Source organism: Sorex fumeus, unplaced genomic scaffold (genome assembly GCF_029834395.1).
Source record: "Sorex fumeus unplaced genomic scaffold, SorFum_2.1 ptg000013l, whole genome shotgun sequence".
Taxonomy (NCBI): Eukaryota; Metazoa; Chordata; class Mammalia; order Eulipotyphla; family Soricidae; genus Sorex; species Sorex fumeus.
The window spans coordinates 1,138,841-1,161,119 of record NW_026606070.1 but is presented as its reverse complement, the minus strand read 5'-3'; the positions used below and the strand labels follow the sequence as shown (position 1 = coordinate 1,161,119).

Here is a 22,279-nt window from a genome sequence, read left to right as displayed (position 1 = left end):
TAAAATGATCGCCGAAGCATCATCTTCCCATTTGCACACTGCCCAGGGCTGTTGTCCCGGAGACCAGTAGGCACTGTGATGTGGCAGAGCAGAACCTTTCCGTCCCTGACAACGTTCTGTTGGTAGCATGTTCCCCACGGCGATGAGAAGTTTCTGAGCCGCAGCCGCCGGCCCAATCTTGGCGGCAGCTTCTCGGAGCATTGGCTCTGGTGTCAGGCTTAGAGGCAGACGGCAGAGTATTCTGAGGGCCATAGACACTGCCTTGGGTGGTTTCTTGGTAATAACCCATTTGCTTCCCGCCGAAAAGTGTTTTGTAGAGCACAACTGGTTCCACCTGATCGGCATCACCTGCGGGCTGGCCATCTACAACTCCACCGTGGTGGACCTGCACTTCCCCCTGGCCCTCTACAAGAAGCTGCTCAACGTCCCGCCTGGCCTGGAAGACTTGAAGGAGCTGTCCCCCACCGAGGGGAGGTGCGGAGCCGAGCTCGGGTGGACCGGGAGGGACCGGCCCTGCCCGCCACACGCGTGTCAGAAGGGCAGAGTGACGCAGATGGCAGGGGGCACTGGGCAGTGCAGACGCGCCCGCACCTGCCTCCTCCAAACCAGACAGCGGGAAAACGGGGGCTCCCTAGCGGGTGCTGCTTTCCTGATCCCAAACAACAGAACAGGCACCTCAACAGAGGAATTCCAGAGGAGGGAAGGGCTCTTGCTGAAAGCTGTGTGAGGCCGGAGCCGGAGCACAGTGGTCAGGGTGCTTGCTTTGTACGTAGCCAATCTGGGTTTGACCCCCGGCAGCCTGTACGGGTCCCTGGCATCGCCAGGAGTGGTCCCTGAGTGCAGAAACAGGAGGAACCCAAGAGCACTGCTGGGAGTGGCCCTCCAAAAAAAAAACCATATATATATATATATATATATATATATATATATATACATCAGCTTACTCTCTTATCTATGTACTGATTCCAGGGTTCCAGGGGACAGCTCAGTGTGTGTAGTATGTTCTGATACTCATGCCACCATCATAAGAAGCATCTTTATTGGAGAGACCTTACCCAGCAGTGTCCAGGGGGCCTGGTGTCCTGTCCTGGCTGCTCTGAGCTCGGGTCCAGCAGTGCCAGGGGCCAGGCCGAGCCCTACACTGGCCAGGCATGCCCTCCTTGCAGTGAGCAGCACCAGGGCCAGAATCAAGGAAAACTTGATACTCCTTTAAAAACTATATATATATATATATATATATATATATATTTCTATATTATTGGTTCACTGTCACTGTATCACTGTCCTCCCATTGTTCATCAGTTTGCTCGGGTGAGCCCAATAACGTCTCCATTGTGAGACTTGTTGTTACTGTGTTTGGCATCTCGAATACGCCACAGGTAGCTTGCCAGGCTTTGCCATACAGGCGGGATACTCTCGGTAGCTTGCCGGGCTCTCCGAGAGGGGCGGAGGAATCGAACCCGGCCCAGCTGGGCTGGCTGTGTGCAAGGCAAACTCCCTACTGCTGTGCTATCGCCCCAGCCCACACTGTGAGATACACATTCCAAAGTTGTTCGTGTTTAGGTTTCAGTCATCCAGTGTTCCAACACCCTCCCTCCACCAGGGCACATTTCCCACCACCAGTGTCCCCAGGTTCCCCCCCATCACCCCCTGCCCAGCCTGCCTCTAGGGCAGGCACTTTCCTTCTCTCTCTTTTTCTTTTGCCCTTTCAAAACGGGATTCTTGGGGTTGGAGGGATAGGGCAGCAGAGAGGCATTTGCCTAGCATGTGGCTGACCTAGGTTCAATCCCCAGCATCCCATAGGGTCCCCTGAGCACCGCCAGGAGTCATTCCTGAGTGCAGAGCCAAGAGGAACCCCTGAGCATCGCCGGGTGTGACCCAAAAAGAAAAAGAAGAAAAAAAAAGCTGGGGATTCTCTTCAGTCGCTGTTCCTAGTCTCTTGCCCCCTTGCCTCCCTGGCTGTGGCTGGGTACTCAGCAGGGCGTGGGTCTCCTGCGCTTCCCAGGGCTTTCTCTCTCCGTCCATGGCACTCTGCCCTGTGCCCAGGGCTAGGGTGCTCCCACAGCTGTGTGTGGTGCTCACAGGGACACATGAGAAGAGCCCTCAGGAGTATCTGAACTCGCAGGGGACCAAGCCGGGGCCAGCCCCATGCAAGGCTGGTGTCTTAACCAATGTTTCAGATCTCCGGATGGAGGATTCTTCTTTTCTTTTCTTGCTTTTTGGATCACACCCAGTGATGCTTAGGGGTTACTCCTAGCTGTGCACTCAGGAATCACTCCTGGCATTGCTCGGGGGGACCCTATGGGATGCTGGGAATCGAACCCCTATTGGCCACGTGCAAGGCAAATGCCCTACCCACTTTGCTATTGCTCCAGCCCCCGGATTATTCTATTTATGCATATGTATGGGCCACTGCAGTGTGTCACCTCCCATACTTACGTCCAAGTAAGACCAGGGCTAGAAGAATTCAGGTGTATAAGGTAGAGACCCACCGATCTGATTTTATTCTTAAATCCAGTAAGAGTTGTGAGTAAAAACTAGAACAAGGAATGGGGGTCTCACGGTTCTTCTTAGAGGATGTGATTCCCCTTCAGTCTAGGTTTGTGTTGGTTCCAGAATTGTGTCTTACAGTCTCTTCCTTGCAACAATCTGGACAAGTGACTGAGGGAAAAACATTTCTCAGTGTCTCATTTGCCTTCTTCTCTCTCTCTGTCGTCCGACACTTAGGAGTCTTCAAGAACTTCTAGATTACCCCGGGGAGGACATCGAGGACACCTTCTGCCTCACCTTCACGGTAAGGATTTGCCCAGTTTGTGTTGTTGGTGGCTGTCTCTTCCGTTGTACCCGCAGAAAGATAGCAAACCTTTCGTCAGGGCTTGCTCTGAACTAAATTGCCTTAGCGTTTGTGTCAGAGGGATCCGTCAACACGCTGAGTGACCCAGTGACTGATTTGTCTGTGCACCTAATAAAGCCATTTAAGCGTCACTCCCCTTCCAATCCGTTCATTTCCCCCCTCCCATCTGTGCCCTTTTCTCTTTGACTGCATCGACCGGCACCTCCTTCCCTTGAAAGGCGCCTCTCGGGGTGAGTTTCCCCGATGCAGCCTCATGCATCTCTCCCGAGAGTTTTCCGGGAAAACGAGTGACCTGACCCGGCACCCTGCATCTGCCCCTCAGCGCCTAACGGGGAACCCGGGTCTCTCCTTTGGCTGCAGATCTGCCGAGAGAGCTACGGCGTGGCCGAGCAGAAGAAGCTGATCCCTGGGGGAGACCGGGTGACCGTGTGCAAAGAGAACAGGTGAGTCGGACCCTGCACCGTGCACGCCGCTGGCAGAGGCTGCTTCCTCCGGCTGCTTCGGAGCGGGGCCGGGCTCCCTGCTGGACACAGGCTCTCCGGGGAGGCGCTCTGCTCTTCCCTGCGGGCACTGGATGAATCACACCAACTGATGTCGGTTCCTCGTCTGTGAGGTGGGGGTTAGGACAGCCACCCCCTCGTGGCACAGTTGTGATGACATGAGCTAGTTATGGGAAACACTTGGCATGAGGAGCTCGAGGGGTCTGGGAGGGTCCCGCCAAGTGAGTGGCAGGAAGATGCCCTCCTGGGGTGTGAGGACGGTGGTCGGGGCATGATGCTTGCAGTGTCTAGCTTGGCCCCCCGAGTGTTGCCCAGTGTGGTCTGGTGTGGCCCAGGGGACCCCTGCATTCAGGGCCTGGGCAGCATCACACACTTGAGCCTGTGCTCCGACCCCCAGACCTCCCACCCTGGGCGGGGACCCCCGCCAGCGCCTGGCTCTGCGCCGAGTACACGCACGCCTCGTGAAGGGGCCGACCGGCACGGAACTGCCCAGCAGTGTGGAGTCTGGATGTAAGGCAAGGTGGTTCTCTTTGCCCTGGCATTCCTGCCGTCAGTCTGGAGGGGAAGAAAGGTCGTTTGTTTAACTCCGTGTTTAAATTCTGAGGCGGATTAACGGCCGTCAGCCCAGCCCGTCAATGAGTTCGACGCGTGCTGAGTGTCGGTTGCGTCTCCTTGTTCCCGGTCGGGGTGAGTGACCGGTCTGCTCAGAAGGCGAGTGGGGAAGGACCCGGGTGAGGGGTGACTGCAGGGCGGCCCCAGGCACCTCCGCCAAGGGGGAGGGACAAGCCGGTGCTATGACCCACCTCCGGACGGGAGCGAGACGGGACCTTCAGGTTGGCCGAGTTCCCTGGGGTGGGGCTGAGCTGGCGGGTCCTGAAAGGGACTTGCACTGGGCCCCAGTTGGTGTCTGGCCTCAGCGAGCACTGGGCAGCTCATAGCGGGCCGGAGGGAGGGCAGCAGGACACAGGGTCAGGCAGGGTGGACAGGAGGCGGGTGTGACCCCCGGGAGGGTGGGGGCCGTGCTTCTGGCATCACAGCCCACAGAGCGGGTCAGAGTGCGACACGGCCCTCCGTCACAGTTGCTGACTTTGACACGCGCCCGATATCCGCACACGCTCCTGGCTGACAGCGTCCGTCCGTCTCGAGCAAGAAAGGGGCCTCTCAGGGGAGTGTTTTATTTGTATCTTATCGTCGCTGTTTCTTGATGTTGGACCACACACCCGGCGATGCTCAGGGGTTCCTCCTTGGCTCTGCACTCAGGAATGACTGCTGGCGGGGCTCGGGGGACCCTATGGGATGCTGGGGATCGCACCCGGGTCGGCCACGTGCAAGGCAGACGCCCTCCCCGCTGTGCTACTCTTCTGGCCTCTTTGTGGCTGATTTATATCAGTATCGATCTCCAGGGAGACTGATATTTTGAGACCACTTACATAAGAACCCGCAAAAGTAGAAGGCGAGGATTTAATCGAAAGTGAGACGTGGTGGTGGAAACCGAATCTTGGTGGTTTCAGAGAGAGAACCGGGAGAGAGAGAGTGAGTGTGTGTGTGTGTCTGAATGAGTGATTGAGTTGGCTGAGTGTGTAAGTGAGTGAGTGGGTGACTGAGTCGCTGAGTGGGTGGGCGGCTGAGTGCCAGTTGGGGCCATGTGGCCCGGTGCCGCCCTTGCTGGGCTGGAGGATGTGAAGGCATCTTCTTCGGGAGTTGGGGCCATTCATTCAGGGGTAGAGAAGCCGCTGTTGGTTGGAGGAAAGGGCTTCCTGCTGCCGGTGCTTGTCCCCTGTGGGCTCCGTGCTCTGTGCTCACTCTGGGGCTGCAGGGGTGAGGCCGTGCGGACAGGTTCTTAACGGAAACCCCGCACGCGTGCAGGGAGGAAGGGCTGTGTGCCCGTCCCCGCGTACTCACGCTCCACTCCCCTCTCGTTTGGGATCTCTGTGAGTCCTCAGGTCATCTGTGGTCAGAGTTCTGCCGGGCAGAGGGAGCTGCCGGTGCGGGGAGGTTCAGGGGGAAGAACTGCTCAGGCAGGAACGTGGGGTTTGGCCCTCCTGAGCACGCGCCCCCCAGCGCACAGGGAAGCCCACCTGGGCCAGCGTCCAGACCACTGCGTTCTGCTGTCTGGTGTCACCGGGGGGCCGTCATGAGAGACGAGTCAGCGCTCTCTCTCTCTCTCTCTCTCTTCCTCTCCCTTTCTCTCTCTTTCTCTCCCTCTCTCTCCACCTCTCCCTCTCTCTCTCCTTCTCTTCCTTTCTTTCTTCTCCCTCTCCATCTCTCTCTTCTCTCTCCTCTCCCTCTCTCCCCCTCTCTCCCCCTCTGTCTTTCTCTCCCTCTCTCTTCCCCTCTCTTCCTCTCTCTCCTTTTCTCTCCCTCTCCCTCTTCTCTCCTCTCCTCTCTCCTCTCTCCTCCTCTCCTCTCCTCTCCTCTCCTCTCCTCTCCTCTCCTCTCCTCTCCTCTCCTCTCCTCTCCTCTCCTCTCCTCTCCTCTCCTCTCCTCTCCTCTCCTCCTCTCTCTCTCTCTGTCTCTGTCTCTGTCTCTGTCTCTCTCTTTCTCCCTCTCCCTCTCCCTCTCCCTCTCCCTCTCCCTGTCTCTTCTCTCTCCTCTGTCCTCATCTTGGTTTACGGGCCACTCCCAGCTGTACTCAAGATTTTCCTGACTCTGTGCTGGGGGATCACTCCTGGAGGTGCTTGGTACTGTGAGGGCTGCTAGAAATTGAACCCAGGTCAGCCACATCACGGCCGTTGCCCCCACCTGCTTTGCTGTCTCTTTGGCCCCTCACTCTCTTATGATGCAAAAATAAAAATCTTAATCAAGCATGACGAGTTCTTAGCAACAGAGATTGGCCCAGCTGTAAAAGATGAGCCATCGCCGTTCTTTGGCTCTGTCAGATGCTGTAATCTCGCCACTGGGAGCCCTGGTGGGCCCTTCTCAGACCCCACCAAGAGAAGGAAAGCTGTGATCGCTACCAGACTTCTCACTTGGGCGCTGGTGTACAGACCCTACGGGCACGGATCTATTTTTATTGAGTTAACTAATAAAGATATTGCTGTTATTGAACGCTTCTAGTTCGGAATCATGATTTAGCACGTCCCATTTGGTGTAAAACTGCTCAATCCTCTGACTGGGCAGATGGCTCGGAGACCTCGACTGGGTGTGGAAACCCCAGGTTCCCCCACCCCCCTCTGACCCCCTTACCTGGTGGTCACCTGGACACTGCCAAGGGCAGCTTCTATGCACTTCCGGTATCCCGCCTCTGGAAAAAACAAACAAAAGACCCACCCAGACATTTCTTTCCCTCCGTGGGCAGAGCTGTGTAGTGGGAGGGACGTTGTGAGATTGCAGGATGAGAGTGTCTATGGCCTTTGGCCCACTCAGAGCCAGGTCTCGTGTGGCCGGCTGAATAATTCTCTTTTCCGCGAGCACCCGTGCTGAAGGGCACCCAGAAGTGATGTCCCATCCCTGGTGGAAGGTCTCAGAGACCCTTCTGGACCGCCAGATTCACCCAGGCTAGTCTTATCGCGTAGAACGCCTCAGAGCACGTGGGGGGCGGGGCAAGGCCCACCCCAAGGACGCCTGCACCCAGCAGCCAGCCCCAGGCAGGCGGATCCTGTGACACCCACCAAAGACGCTCAGCCCCGAGGCCATGCCAGCACAGGACGGGGCCACCCATGGGACGCTCCCAGGCTCATGTCCACACAGCGTTGGGTGCGGGGTTTCGGACCACCGCTGGGCCAGTGACATTTCTCTAGTGCTTATGGAGTCAGCTCGTGCTAAGAACACCAACCGAAGCTGTCTGCCTGCCAAAAGAGGCCAGAGAGGCACCCATCACTTTTTTTTTTTTTTTTTGCTTTTTGAGTCACACCCAGTAATGCACAGGGGTTACTGCTGGCTCTGCACTCAGGAATCATTCCTGGCGGTGCTCGGGGGACCTTATGGGATGCCGGGGATCGAACCTGGGTTGGCCGCGTGCAAAGCTAACACTGTCCATCCCCACCGTGCTATCGCTCCAGCCCCTGCACCGATCATTTTTTAAAGGCTTTCTGTGGGCCCAAGGTGACCAGCCGTGGCCGCCAGAACTGCAGTCACCCCTCAGCCCAGCTGGGGACCCAAGGATACAAGAGTCGGTGCCTTTCGGGCTGACTGTCCAGTTAGAATCACACACACACACACACACACACACACACACACACACACACACAGAGGCAACCTGTGACGCCCATTTGGTCACCATGGCAGCACGGTGTGTCGTGTGAACGTGCATTTCTGTTCTTTGACTTGTGCGTTTTTGGCTCTCCCTGTGTGTGTGTTTTTTTTTTTCATTTCCTTCCTTTTTCCTTTCCCTCCTCTTCCTCTTCATTTTCAATAGACTACGTCAAGCGTCTTTTGTGTTTGAAGCTTTGTCCTTAATAATTGCTTTTTAACAACTTCCCAAGGGTTCAGTGGGATTAGTGGGTGACTTTGTGAAATTGTTGATAGATTATTTTTTTTTCTGAATTGATTTCGTTAATGAGTTACACAGTTTTATCCACGATCGCTGATGCCCGAGAGTATTCTCATTCACAGAACCCTGCTGAAGTCCCCAAGAATTCTCATTTGAAAAAACACATGAATCCCATCATTTTTTTTTTTTGCAAAATTTTCTATTTCTCCCCCACATGGGAAGCTTTATGTATTCTAAGCAACACTGGCCCATTATCTATGGCTGTCACTGAAAAATGTTTACTGTTTAAATAAAAATGTATTAAAGGGATAGCTGTACAGTACCGTGACTGTAACCAGTGCCACTGAGTTGTTAAGTGGCACATTTTATGTATGTGATATGGTGTGTGCTAGTGTGTCTGCACACGCAGAGGTGCCCATGTGTGTGAGACAGTCACAGTTGTCAGGCTGCCGGGCAGGTGATCCACATTCGCTCCTGGTTCCTGCCCAGTGTGTAGTAACACAAGTCACGCGGTCTTTCTGCTAATCGCCTGGTGGCGTGGGGACCGCTTGGCCTTTAATGGACTAAAATGGTTCAACTGATGGTTCTCAGACTATCTCAAAGGCAGGCTCTGCTGCTGGTTAAAGCACAAATTTTAGGGGCTGCCCGAGAAACTATTAAATCAGCATAAAGTTCGGCCCAGTTAGGCAGTGTTGAAATGACTTCCCATCAGGGAAGACTTTTGACCCCGTATCCCGGGAAGAGTAGCCAACAGCTGGGAAAACCCAAATAGTTCGGTTCTTACCTCGAGCAAGATGGGGGGGGTGGGGGGGCGGGTCCTAGGGCCCGAGTCCAAGGGTGCCTCCCGTCTGGGGCCCCAGCCTGCCCCATGGTCCACTTTCACGCCCTGCCCTTCCCCCCCTAAGTGCACAGCGGGCTGCAGCTTGCCTTTGAAAGCAATCTGCCAAAAAATTTCTCTATCAGGACACAATGCTGTTGATTGGATTTCTAGGCTGTGACTGTTAACCCTTGGCCACCCATTTTGATGGTAGATTTTATTTGGTGTTTGCAGCCTTTCATAATTTTGCTTGTATGTTTAAATCTGCTGGATTTCTTCGTTTTTTTGTGCTATCTGTTGACTCTTTCTTATATGGCTCTAGTCTTAGCCTCGCCCTGTCCAGTAAGTGATGTAATTCCTTCAGTAAAATAAATAAATAAATAAATAAATAAATAAATAAATAAGAGTCTGCAGCCTGAGTCAAAACTCTGAATTGTTTCTAAATTGCTACTGTTTTAAAAAATTCTCACAAAGGTATACGTGAGGGCAACGGTATTGTTCCAGATTCAGTTCGGGTTTTGATTTGAAATCTGATAAATTAAAAACTAATTGGAGAATGGACATTGTTGTCGTATTGAATCTTATCATCCAAAAGCTTATTTCATGTTTCTTCCTGATATTGTTTTTTTTTAAATACATAGGTTGAACGTTTTTTTATTGGTTTTTTTTTCTGTGAACCTTTCCCACAATTTTTATGATTAGTGCCTAGAACTAATTATTTTTCCTTCTTAGTCTTGCTCACTGCTCTATTCCTTTAACATATTCAATGTGATAGTCTTCAGTCACGTCTCAGATTTTCTCTGTATAGTCACATGCCTGCCCCCCCAAATTTCCCCATTAATTTCACTCATTTGTTTCTTCCAATTTTGCTTTTCTTGAGGACTTGGAAAAATATTAAATGAGTCTTTGTTCCTAGAGACAAATATGAATTTTAATGATGGGATTAAGATAATCAGTGGCCCCTTCTATATTATCTTGCTTTTCCCTCCTGGATGGCTTAGCCCAGGGAAGATTCATGTTACCGTCAAGTTGTCTTCAATCATTGCCATTAGCAACAGGTCCGAGCTGCCTCTATCCCGGGGGAAAGCAGGTCCTAGTTTGTGTCTGTGTCACTTAATTCTTACAGGATTAAATGGAAGAAAATAGCTTAATATTTTGTTTTTACTTCTTTTGGAATGCCTCAATGTAAAGTTGAAATTTTCTCTTTTTTTTTTTTTTGGTATATTTATGTCATATTAAAGATCGTTTCCTTTTTTAGGAGGAAATCAAGATTGATTTTACATTGATGCAATCTAAATAAAGATAGTTTATTGAATTTCCTCGTGTTTCTGAATTAAAAGCCATAATCTTCTCTGGCAATAAGGAATCATAAATGTAATCTATGATGAGATGAATATTTGGCCTGGTGGGGGAAACATATACATATGTATTTTATGTGCATAATATTTTAAATAGTACGGTATCTAAATTTCTTATTGTAAAATTTCCCCCTTCACCCCTTTTGTAATTGGGGTGGGATCATTGAATTTCCAGTATCTTTCCTGCAGAATTAATAAGCAGACCTGTAATTTCTCAAGCACTTAGCACATGTCAGACACTATCCCATGGATCTTAAATGGACTTCTACAGAATAAAATGTGAGAAAGAGACTTTCTTAGGTGAGGAAAATCCAAATGCAGATAGATGCGTGCATTGCCTGGAGCGCATTGCTAATGGGACGCAGAGCTTTGAATTTGAATCCAAACAGCCAGAGCACCAGGTTCTTTTGTTCTTTGAAAATACTTTTATTAACACCACAATGGTAAACAATTCTCATGGTTATATTTCTTGAAAGGTTGCTGAGTCACACACGATTCAAAACCCACACAGAAGCTAGGAGTCTTCGTATTAAATGTGTCCTTCCAGAAAAAAAAAATTCCTTTTAACTGTATACCGGTACCTCCTCAGCGGTAAAATTGGGAATATGCACCTTTTTTTTATATATATATATTTCATATGTCACATTTACATAGCAAAATAATGAAGGCACATCTAATAGAAGCGAACGTAAATCCCTTTCTACTTCCGAGCTGGGGCGAGCACACACAGGTTACACGGGTGTTTCAAGTATATATGAGTTGCCACGCGGAGCCGCCGCGCACAGCCACATCCTACGAGCTACGACAGACAACGGCTCCGGGCGGCGCGCGCGGTACCGCCCCGGACCCACATGCGATACGGGTCGGCGCGCTCCCCATCCCTCCGGGCCCGGGGTCGCGTCCGCGGGGCGGGGAGGGGCAGGGACCCCGACATTCGGGTTTTTACACCTTTTTTTATTATTATTTTTTATTATTTTCCCCCCTTTTTTCTTTCTTTTTCTTTTTTTGCCAACAGACACGAACAGGAAAGCACATGACATGAAACCGCAGGTCAGGAACACGCATGACATGAAACCGCAGGTCAGGAACACGCATGACACGACACCCGCAGGTCAGGACCACGCCAGGAGTGGACACGTGGGGGGGGGGGAGGGACAGCGCCCGCTCGGGAGCATGCAGAGGCCGGGGCGCGGTGGGCGCGGTGTCCTGGCCCCCGGGGCACCCGGGTTCCGAAGCACGGTGGTCCGGTGGGCCGCGAGCGGCAGGGGGTCGGGGCGCGGGGGGCGGGGGGCGCCGCGGTGCGCGCGCGCGCGGGCGCCGGGCGGGGTCCCCGGGGCCGTGGACGCGCCCCCCAGCCTGAGCCGCGCGCGCCCATCACCGGGAGCCACCGCAGAGCGGGGTGCCCTCGCGCTCCTCGTCGTCGTCGTCGTGGCGGTGGTGGTGGTGGTCGTGGTGGTGGTGGTGGTGGTGGTGGTCGTGGCCGTCGCGCTCGTCGTCCTCGTCGTCGTCGTCGTCGTCGGGGCCGCCGCCCCCCGCCCGGCGCGCGCGCTCGTCGTCGTCCGCGTCCCCCTCCAGGGCCCACGCGCAGTCCTCCACCTCGCGGGTGAGCTCCTGCACCTTGGCGCGCAGCGGCCGGTAGATCTCGTTGTACTTGCGCTCGAGCGCCTGCAGCTCCTTGTCGAACTTGGCCTCGATCTTGTCGCTGCGCTTCTGCAGCTTCTTGAGCGCCAGGACGCGGTAGCGCACGGCGTTGGGCAGGCTCTCCAGGAAGTCGTTCTTGGGCTTGGCCACCTTCTGCTCGGGGCTCGACGGCTCGGCGGCCGTGGGGGCGGCGGCGGCAGCGGCGGGCGCGGTGGGCGCGGCGGGCGCGGTGGGCGCGGCGGGCGCAGCAGCGGTGGCAGCGGCGGCGGTGGCGGCGCCGTCCGGGGCGCCCCCCTCGGCGCTGCCCTCCGCCTTTACCTCGGCCACCTCCTTGGGCTTGTCCGCCTCAGCCATGCCGGGCCCCGGGAACCGCCGCCGCGGCAGTGCAGGGACGTGGGGATGCGCGGATGCGCGGATGCGCCGATGCAGGGATGCAGGGATGCAGGGCGCGCGGCGGGATGCGCGGAGACAGGGCGCGCGGCGCGGGCTGCGGGCTGAGGACGCGCGCTGCCGAGTGCGGGCTCCGACTGCGCTCTGCGCTCGGGTCTGCGGCAAGGGGCCCCGCGCGCGTGTGACGTGCGCCACGCTCCGCCCCCCGGCCCCGCGGCCGCGCACCACTGGCTCCCGGGTAGCAGCTGACCCATGTCACCTGCTGCTCCGTGCAGCCTCCGAGCACCGCAGCCCACGTCAGCGCCCGTCTCCTGGCGACGGGCCCCGGCGCCCCCCACCCCGCGGTGCTAGCGGGTCTCCCGGCCGAGCCCCAGGACGCGCTGCGGCCGCCCCCGCCCCCCGCCGCCACCGCCGCGCTGCGGCAGCTGCCCAGAGGCGCCCCGAGCCCGTTTCCGTGGGGGCTGGGGGCGAGGGCGGCGCGCCCTGCGGTGCGCGGGGCTTAGGGGACCGTGGACCTGGACCGACTCTCGGACCCTTGGCCGTGCGTGGGGCGGGGGTCCCCTCCTTCCCGCCGCCCAGCTCCCGGCTTCAGGGTGCGAAACTGGCCACCACCATCCGCTCGCGCGCCCGATTCCTCTCCGGGGACCGCGCCCACCACCCCGGGCGCCGCGTGCGCCTGTGGCTGGGTAGCGCGCGCGGAGAGCCCAGACACCCTCGGCCCGGCGAGCCCAGACCCTCCTCGACCCTGCGAGCCCAGAACCCCCCTCGGCCCGCTTTGGAGAACCCAGACCCCCTCGATCCAGCCTGGCGAGCTCAGACCTTTCCCGGCCCAGCGAGCCCAGATCTCTTCGGCCCGCTTTTGGGAGCCTAGATCCCGGCGAGCCCAGACCCCCTTGACCCGACCCGGCGAACCCAGACCCCCTCGACTCGCCCCGGCAAGCCCAGACCCCCTTGGCCCGGCCCGGCGAACCCAGACCCCCTTGACCCGCCCCGGCGAGCCCAGACCCCTCCTGGCCCGCCCTGGCGAGTCCAGACCTTTCCCGGCGCGCCCCAGCCAGCCCAGACCCCCTTGGCCCGGCTTGGCGAACCCAGATCCCCTCGACCCGCCCCGGCGAGCCCAGATCCCTCCTGGCCAGCCCTGGAGAGTCCAGACCCTTCCCGGCGCGCCCCGGTGAGCCGAGATCCTTCCTGGCCCGCCCCAGGGAGCCTAGACCCTCGGCCCACTTTGGCGAGCCCAGACACTTCCCGGTGCGCTCAGACGAGCCCAGACCTTCGACCCACTTTGGCTAGTCCAGACCCTCTTGGCCCGGCTTTTCTCTCCTCGTCCCAGGGGTCTGCTTCACTGGTTCACTGGGAGGGGGGGGGGTGCTTTCTCCAGTGTGCATGTGTATAAATGTTCTAGAACCTTCCCGAAGATTTTCTGTCCAGGGGGAGAAGCGAAGTTGGAAGATGGCAAGGCCCTCCCCAGCCAGCGCCCACGGCCTGTGCTGGCTGCAGGATCCGACCTCTCGGCGCTGCAGCCCGGGCGAAGACAGCCTTGCGCGGGGACTTGTACCCAAGTCCTCCCGGGTGCAGTGTCTGCAGTACGGGTAGCATGGGTGGCGCAGAAGGGCGAGCGAGAGCTTGGGGCCCGAGGGGTATTGCAGCAGCTAAGGCGCTTGCTGACCTGGCTGATCTCTGGTACCCACAGGGGTCCCTGAGCCCCGCCAGGGGGGACTCCTGAGCACAGAGCCAGCGATGAGATATGAACACCGCCAGGTGTGGCCCATCCCCCATAAAAAGTATCTGTCTTCATAATACCAGCTTTCTATTTTAGAAAAATATTGAAGATGGAAAATTGCAGAGAGTTTGACAAACGTCTTTGCATCTGTGATCGAGAGATTACTAGTACTTTGCTTCAGATTTTTAAATAAAAGAACAGAAACCATATATTAGAATTCTTTCATATATCTCTTAGTCCCACTTCTCTCTTCTGTTCTTCTTTCCATTTGTTTGACTTGGGGACACATTTGTGGGTGCTCAGGGCTTCCTCCTGGCTTCCAGGGATCACCCTACAGGTCTCAGACCGTCCGTGGGGCTGGAGATTGGGCCCAGGTCAGCTGGATGAAGGCAAGCACCTCACCTGCTGTCCTGTCTGTCGGCCCCCTCATTCTTCTTTCCTTACGAACAAAACTTTATAGCTTCCATGTAACTTCCATGTGTATTCTTTTTTTTTTTTTTTGCTTTTTTGGGGTCTCACCCGGCGATGCTCAGGGGTTCCTCCTGGCTCATGCACTCAGGGATCACTCCTGGCGGTGCTCAGCAGACCCTGTGGGATGCTGGGAATCGAACCCAAGTTGGCCGCGTGCAAGGCAGACGCCCTACTCGCTGTGCTATCGCTCCAGCCCCCATGCATACGTATTCTTTAGTGTTTTTTTTTTACTCCCCCCACCCCCCATTTTGGGGCCACACCCAGCGGTACTCAGGTTTCTCTGGCTCTGTGCTCAGAAATCACTCCTGGCAGTGCCTGGAGGACCATATGGGATGCCGGGGATCAAATCCCCGTCTGCCATTTCATTTCATTCATTTCATCATCCTGTTATTCGTCGATTGCCTCGAGCAGGCCCCAGTAGCGTCTCTTTCTTCCTAGCCCTGAGATTATATTCAAGGCTCTTTAGGAGAATGAGACCCATCATTGTTACTGGTATTTGGCATATTTGGTAGGCCACGGGGAGTTTGCCAGACTCTGCCCTGTGGGCAGGCTACATTCGATAGCCTGCAAGTTTGTCCAAAGTAGGAATGAGATAATAAGATGTCATAATAAGATGTCCTGATAAGATGTTCCGGGAGCTGGATTTTATATGTCTGCCATGTACAAGGCAAATATCCTGTCTGCTGTACTATCACTCTGGCCCCTTCATTTCTATGCTTTAAAATAACTAACAGAAAGATGTTTATATGGTTATACTTTTAATATATATATATATATAAATGCTAGCATATGGATTTAACATTTAAAAACTTGTCTTTAGTGTAACATTTTTCCCGAGATTCTGTTTTTGATATTCATATGAAAGTTGTTCATTTTTGCAACTATAAAACTGATACTGTTACTGTGTCTGGCATATCGAATACTCTTGGTAGCTTGCCGGGCTCTCCGAGAGGGGCGGAGGAATCGAACTCGGGTCGGCCATGTTGGCTGCATGCAAGGCAAACGCCCTACCCTCTGTGCTATATTTGATTTTATATTCATAAACCTCATTGCTGTAAACAATAAAACGATGGTTAACATGTTCAAAGGTGTCTTAGTTGCAAACGCTTTGCTTCCATTCATTCACGTCCTTTCTCACTGTCACCATGGCTATGTTCACGTACCATCCCTGTACTGAGCTGAGGAGACTGAGGCACAGAAAGATTTAAGGACCCTGAGCTGTAAGCCGTCGAGCCAGCCTTGTTTGATGTGGTAACAGAACAGCTTCTCTGGGGCTGGAGAGCTAGCCCGAGGGACAGGCACTCATGCATGTATGTGGGGGGCCCAGGGGTGATGTCTGGGCATGACACCCCATGCCCTGACTGGGGAGGAGGTCATCTCCAAGTACAGCCCAGAGTGACCCGAAACTATCCTGCCCCACCAAAGAACAAAAAAGATATAAATGCTAGCATGTGGATTTTAACATTAAAAAGTTTGTTTTTAACTTAGCGTTCCCTGAGATTCTGTTTTTGATATTCATACTGAAATTGCTCATTTTGATAACTATAAAATTGGTAAAATTTCAATGGAATTTGATTTCAACTTTTTAAAACTTGGATCTGGAGAGAGAGTGCAGTGGGTAGGGTGTTTACCTCAATATCACTGACCCAGATTCTATACCTGGACACCCCTTAGCATCCCTGAGCACCACCAGGAGTGACCACTGAGTGCAGAACCAGGAGTAAGCCCTGAGCACCACCTGGGGTTGTCGCCCAAACCAACCAAATGATTCTCTTTAGAGTACTCTGTTTCCCTTCAGAAGCCTGAGCTGAATTCTCCATTCTCCTATTAATGAATAGTCTAGTAGATAAAGTATTTGCCTTGGGGCTGGAGCGATAGCACAGCGGGTAGGGTAGGGCGTTTGCCTTGCATGCGGCCGACCTGGATTCGATTACCAGCATCCCGTATGGTCCCTTGAGCACCGCCATGGGTAATTCCTGAGTGCATACAACAGGAATAATCCCTGTGTATCATTGGGTGTGATCCAGAAAAAGAAAAAAAATGTGTTTGCCTTGAATGTGGCTGACCCAGGTTGAATGCCTGTTACCCTTATGATCCCCTGAGCCCTGCCAGGAGTGATCCCTCAGCCCAGAGCCAAGAGTAAGCCCTGAGCACAGCCACTTACACCCCCCTACCCCGCCCCAAATAACCCTGGAGCACCTCAGGATTTTAAAACATCAGTAAGTGTGATTTCTCCTATGTGCCTTCTCCTGAGACATCTTGGTGGAATCCCAGCATCAGACAATAGCTGATGTCACCTGGCATAAGGATTTGGTGAAATTCTTTCATTCCCCCCCCCCCTCGGTCCCCCTCAGGACTAGAAGGGCATGTGATGGACTCCTTCAGACCTCGGGCTAATCAGAGCCTCTCCTTCCGGTTCTCTGTCAGGCAGGAATTTGTGGATGCCTACGTGAACTACGTCTTCCAGATCTCAGTGCACGAGTGGTACTCGGCTTTCTCCAGCGGCTTCCTGAAGGTGTGCGGTGGCAAAGTGCTCGAGCTCTTCCAGCCGTCGGAACTGCGGGCCATGATGGTGGGGAACTGCAACTATGACTGGAAGGAGCTGGAGGCGGTGAGTAATGGGGGGAGCCCGGGAGAGCCCTGGGCAGATGTGGGCTCACCATGCGGGCATCTCCCCACAAACTTCAGGGGGTGCTTCTTTTTTTCTTTAAATTATCCATCCATCTCATTTTATTTTATTTTATTTTTTAAATTTTTATAAATAAGTGAAACACCATGCAGTACAGTTGTAGACTTACAAATTTTTGTGCTTGGGTTTCAGTTATACAATGATCGAGCACCCTTCCCTCCACCAGTGTTCATTCTCCACCACCACGGGTCCCAGTCTCCCTCCCACTCCCCCATCCCCCCATCCCACCCTGCCTCTGTGGCAGGGCATTCCCTTTTGTTCTCTCTCTCCTTTTGGGTGCTGTGGTTTGCCCAAGAGGCATTGAATGGCAATCATGTTCTTCATCTCAAATGCAGAAGCTGGACAGGGTCCGCTGGGGTCCTCCTCCCCTTCAGTTAATTCTCTTTTATCTGTTTATTGTTTTCTCGGACAGACGGCTGTCTATAAGGGGGATTACTCAGCCGCACATCCCACTGTGAAACTCTTTTGGGAAACGTTTCACGAGTTTCCATTGGAAAAAAAGAAGAAGTTTCTCTGTAAGTATCAGTGGTCTCCAGAGGGCATTTACCTGGCTACATTTCAGTCCTGTAACTGGTGCAGGACCATATGCTCTCAAGTTAATTCAGCTGTTTAAAATGGTATAGTGATGAGCAGAGCAATAGTCCTGTGGGGAAGGCACTTGCCTTGCTTGGGGCTGAGCTGGGTTATCACAGGCCCCCCCGACGGCCCCCCTGAGTCCCTCCAGGCGTGATCCCTGAGTGCAGAGCCAGGAGAAAGCCCTGAGACTGCTTAGGGAGTGTCCCCCCCCAACACACACACCCCCCCCCCCCAAAAGGTATAGTAAATAGCACTTCCTATGCTTTTTGTCTTTATGGTACTTTGGGCAGAAAACCTATTGCTGATCTATATTTTCTGCCTGGGCTAGAGTGATAGCACAGCGGTAGGGCGTTTGCCTTGTGCGCAGCCAGCCCGGCCGAGCCAGGTTCAATTCCTCCGCCCCTCTCAGAGAGCCCGGCAAGCTACCGAGAGTAGCTTGCCTGCACGACAAAGCCTGGCAAGCTCCCTGTGACGTACTCGATATGCCAAACACAGGAACAACAAGTCTCACGATGGAGACGTTACTGGGCCCGCTCGAGCAAATCGATGAACAGCGGGAGGACCGTGGCGGTGAATTTTCTGCCTAACAAGAGTTTACATGAAAGTGTGTCACTGATTCTCAACTACTTTACACTTCCTAGTTATTTTCTTTTCATTTTAACATTATTTAAACAGCTTTTGTTACAGAGTTGTTCACAGCACAGTTGTTTCCGTGTTCCAACACCAATGCCACCACCAGCGTGACCTTCCTCCACCAATGTCCCCTGGTTCCTACTCCTACACCAAGCTTTCCTTCTTGGTGGGCACAAAATATTTTATATTTCTTGGTAATACAAAATGGTAAATACAATTTTTTTTTAAATAAAGAGGTCAGTAGGAGCCAGAGTGAAGGCACAGTGTGTAGGCACTTGCCTTGCGTGGGGCTGACCTGGGTCTGATCGCAGCATCCCGTGTGCTCCCTGAGTACCACCTCTTGTTGGACGTGGCGCATTGTGAAAACTGTTCTGTCTCAGTTTGTTATTGAAATCATTGTCTGACAATAGAAACAAAGGCTAGGAGGATGGTCCTTAGCAAAGTGCTTGCCACAGTTGGGGCAGGGTGGTTAGGTGAGTGAAGGGACCACCAAGACAGTGATAGGGGGTCACTCTGGACCAGAACTGGGAGCTGAAAGGAGGTAAAAGTGATATACATGGTACCCTCCCAGTAAAAGTATCACAAACAAAAATGCCTCAAAGGAAAAGAGAAAAAAGAAAAGCGTCTGCCATAGAGGTAGGCTGGGGACAAGAGAGAAATGGGCACTGGAGAAGGGATGGGTGTTCGAACACCGTGTGACTGAAACTCAGTCGGGAGCAGCTTTGTACCTTTGTAGCTCATGGCAGTTCAATAAATTTTTAAAAGTTAAAGAAAACAAAAGCTGGGCAAGTTATTGAGGATTTACAGAGCTGTTGGTTGCTCACTGAGCCTCCTGTTATCAAGGCTGGTGGGCCTCTATGTCTCCTTCCCATCTTATTTGTTGTGCTCCTACTGGGCTGTCAGTGTGGTGGAGTTTGGAGCGGTCACTCCAGGAGCTGTAGAACTGGGATGACTCCTGAGGAGGCCCTGAGTTTTAGGCTTTATGTTGGAAGTTATATATTGATTCCTGAGTTTTCAGCCGGGGCCCCGGGGCCCTGGGACTTTCACAGGCTTGCAGATTAGTTGTGCAGCTGAGCCAACGGGTTTGGGGTGTGGACTGTAGCACTGGGGGACAGGCGTCCCGTGATCTCTTTCGAGATTAGTCACAAGCTGCAAAGCTAGGCCACTAACATGAAGGCAGCTGTGGGGTGTCCTTACTGGTTATTTTTCTAAGCGAATGATTTACCGAAGTATTACATGGATGGAATTAAAGAGTTTAGTTTTCCCCAGACACTCTACTGGAAATAAAAGATGTCTACTGCAGGTCTTGGGCTGGAGTGATAGCACAGCGGGTAGAGCATTTGCCTTGCATGCAGCCAACATGACTGACCCGGGTTCGATTCTTCTGCCCCTCTCGGAGAGCCCGGCAAGGCTACCGAGAGCATCTCGCCTGCATGGCAGAGCCTGGCAAGCTCCCCGTGATGTCTTCGAGATGCCAAACACAGTGACAACAAGTCTCCCAATGGAGATGTTACTGGGCCCGCTCAAGCAAATCGATGAACAGTGGGAGGATAGTGTCAGTGACTGCAGATCTTGGGAGATGTAATTTTTAATAACTATGGAGATGTAATTGACAAACAATGCAAACTTCCAAACTTCCAATAAAGCCTAAAAATCAACAGTTTTTCATATATTCAGAGCTGTAACTTCCCAATTTTAGACCATGTTCATTATCTCAAGAAGAAATTCTAACCCAATAGCTCTTTCAGGGTTAGGAGAATGAGACCCATCATTGTTACTGGTATTTGGCATATCGGGTATGCCATGGGGAGTTTGCCAGACTCTGCCGTGTGGGCAGGCTACATTCGGTAGCCTGCCAGGTTCTCCAAAGTAAGAATGAGATAATAAGATGTCGCGCGGCCGCAAATGCGCGCTTCCGAGAGCTGGGTTTTACTTCATCAGAGAGAGACAAATATGCTGTAATTTGACCTCTCTCTGGAATTAATAAAGCAAATCAAAACTCTCTGATACAGTCGATGGACCGGTGCTTACCTAAGTGGAAGGGGAAGATGTTGAAGGAGATCAAGAAGTACAAACTTCCAGTCACCTCATGAATAAGTCACAGGCTGCAGCGTATGGCCTGGCTTTCGAAGGCAGCAAGCGAGTATTTTGGTCCTGAAAAATTGCAAAGATCAGATGCGACGTAGATAGAAATTGTGGCCCTTGTTCTCATTGTTCTCTGCACTCGGGAATTACTCCTGGCAGTGCTCGGGGGACCATATGGGATACTGAGAACTGAACCCAGGTTGGCTGCGTACAAGGCAAACGCCCTACCCACTGTGCTATCGCTCCAGTTCCCCCCCCACCCACACACACACTGTATTATTGATCCAGCCCTTGTTTCTCTTTTTAAAGTAAACTGTGTTTTTAGAAGTGGGAGTGGATGTCTCCTGAAGTAAAAATTATTAATCTGTTCTAAGGAGGTCACACAGCTGTGGGAAAAGCAACATGAATTAAGATGTTCATTATTACAGGCATATCATTTGAGTGTGTGATTGAGTGAAATGGCCCATCGGTAAAAGAACGATTTGAGTAGATTGTGGGAGAGCCCGGCAAGCTACGGAGAGTATCTCGCCTGCATGGCAAAGCCTGGCAAGCTACCTGTGACGTATTCGATATGCCAAACAGTAACAACAATTCTCACGATGGGGACATTACTGGGCCCGCTCGAGCAAATCGATGAACAACAGGAGGACAGTGCTACAGTTCTCATTGTATAGAAACAAATGTTAACTTGGGTGCATCCGAAACTAATATAATCTGCTTCATTTTGCTTTGCTTTGCCTTGGGGCTACTCCATGCTCAGGAGTTATGCCTGGCTCGGCACTCAGGGGCCACTCCTGGTGGGACTCGGGGGACCCAATAAGATGTCGGGGACAGAAGCCAGGTGGCCGCATGCAAGGCAAACACCCACTGGCCCCACTAAAACAATCCATGTCTGTTTAACTCACCTTGTCTTTTGTGTTAAGAACACTATGATCAGGTTGCTGGAGTGATAGCACAGTGGGGAGGGTGTTTGCCTTGCATGCTGTCAACCCGGGTTCAATTTCGCAGCATCTCATTTGGTCCCCCGAGCACTGCCAGAAGTAATTCCTGAGTGCAGAGCCAGGAGTAACCCCTGAGTATCGCCAGGTGTGACCCAAAAAGAACACTATGGTCATACTTAAAGAAAACAACACACCTCATTTTCCCCGTCCCACTATTCCCAAGGAACCAGGGTCTGAAGGGCAGTTGGCAGGGCTGGAGAGATAGCACAGCGGGTTGGACGTTTGCCTTGCACGTGGCCAACCCAGGTTCGATCCCCAGCATCCCATATGGTCCTCTGAGCGCCGCCAGAAGTAACTCCTGAGTGCAGAGCCAGGAGGACCCCCTGGGTATTGCCGGGTGTGACCCAAAAAAGCAAAAATAAATAACTAGATAAATAAATAAATGAAGGGCAGTTGGCGCTGCCCGTGCCGTGAGCCGTTGGTCATGGCCCTGCTCTCTCCACAGTGTTCCTGACTGGCAGTGACCGCATCCCCATCTACGGCATGGCCAGCTTGCAAATCGTCATCCAGCCCACGGCCAGTGGAGAGGACTACCTGCCCGTGGCCCACACTTGCTACAACCTGCTGGACCTGCCCAAGTACAGCAGCAAAGAGACGCTGTGCGCGCGGCTGACCCAGGCGCTGGACAACTACGAGGGCTTCAGCCTGGCCTGAGCTGCCCGCGCGCCCCCGCCTCCCCGGCCTGGCTCCGCGTCTGCACGGGGCCTAGACAGACCACCCCGGGGAGTGAGTTCTATTTTTTTATTGTGCCCGTGGGGTGGGACTTTTGAATTCTGAGCCTGATTGTTGTGTCCCTGGGGTCGTTAAGCTGTGAGCAATCTCTTTTTTCTTTCTTTCTTTTTTTTTTTTAAACAAAACAAATCAGGGTTTGGGATGGGGTGAAAAAAATTGGCTTGCACAGTGGCAAGTGTTTTGGTTTGGAAACCAAACTTCTCCGTGTTTCCCTGCTCGGTGAGGCTGACAGGGCATCGGAGTGTGCATCTCTGCTCTCCCGTTTCTCTCCACCCTCCTGTTGCTTTCTTGTTCCTCCTCGACCTCCTCATTCCTCAGCAAGAGTTGGCTTCTACTGGCCGCGTCTTCACCTGCACTGACGGAAGGAAAGTCTCTTTTCT

General features: G+C 53.2%; 1 protein-coding gene across 1 annotated transcript in view; it reads left to right on the top strand.

The window, feature by feature from the left end:
• The window catches only part of HERC3 (HECT and RLD domain containing E3 ubiquitin protein ligase 3), a 93,609-nt gene extending 71,780 nt beyond the window's left edge, over window positions 1-21,829 (top strand). Inside the window, exons 20-25 of the mRNA XM_056111206.1 lie at window positions 308-474; window positions 2,728-2,794; window positions 3,215-3,297; window positions 16,611-16,794; window positions 17,285-17,387; window positions 21,613-21,829. Coding sequence (XP_055967181.1) covers window positions 308-474; window positions 2,728-2,794; window positions 3,215-3,297; window positions 16,611-16,794; window positions 17,285-17,387; window positions 21,613-21,821 — 813 coding nt within the window. The 3' untranslated portion in view covers window positions 21,822-21,829. The remainder of the gene's footprint in view (window positions 1-307; window positions 475-2,727; window positions 2,795-3,214; window positions 3,298-16,610; window positions 16,795-17,284; window positions 17,388-21,612) is intronic.
• Window positions 21,830-22,279: the final 450 nt, after the last annotated feature.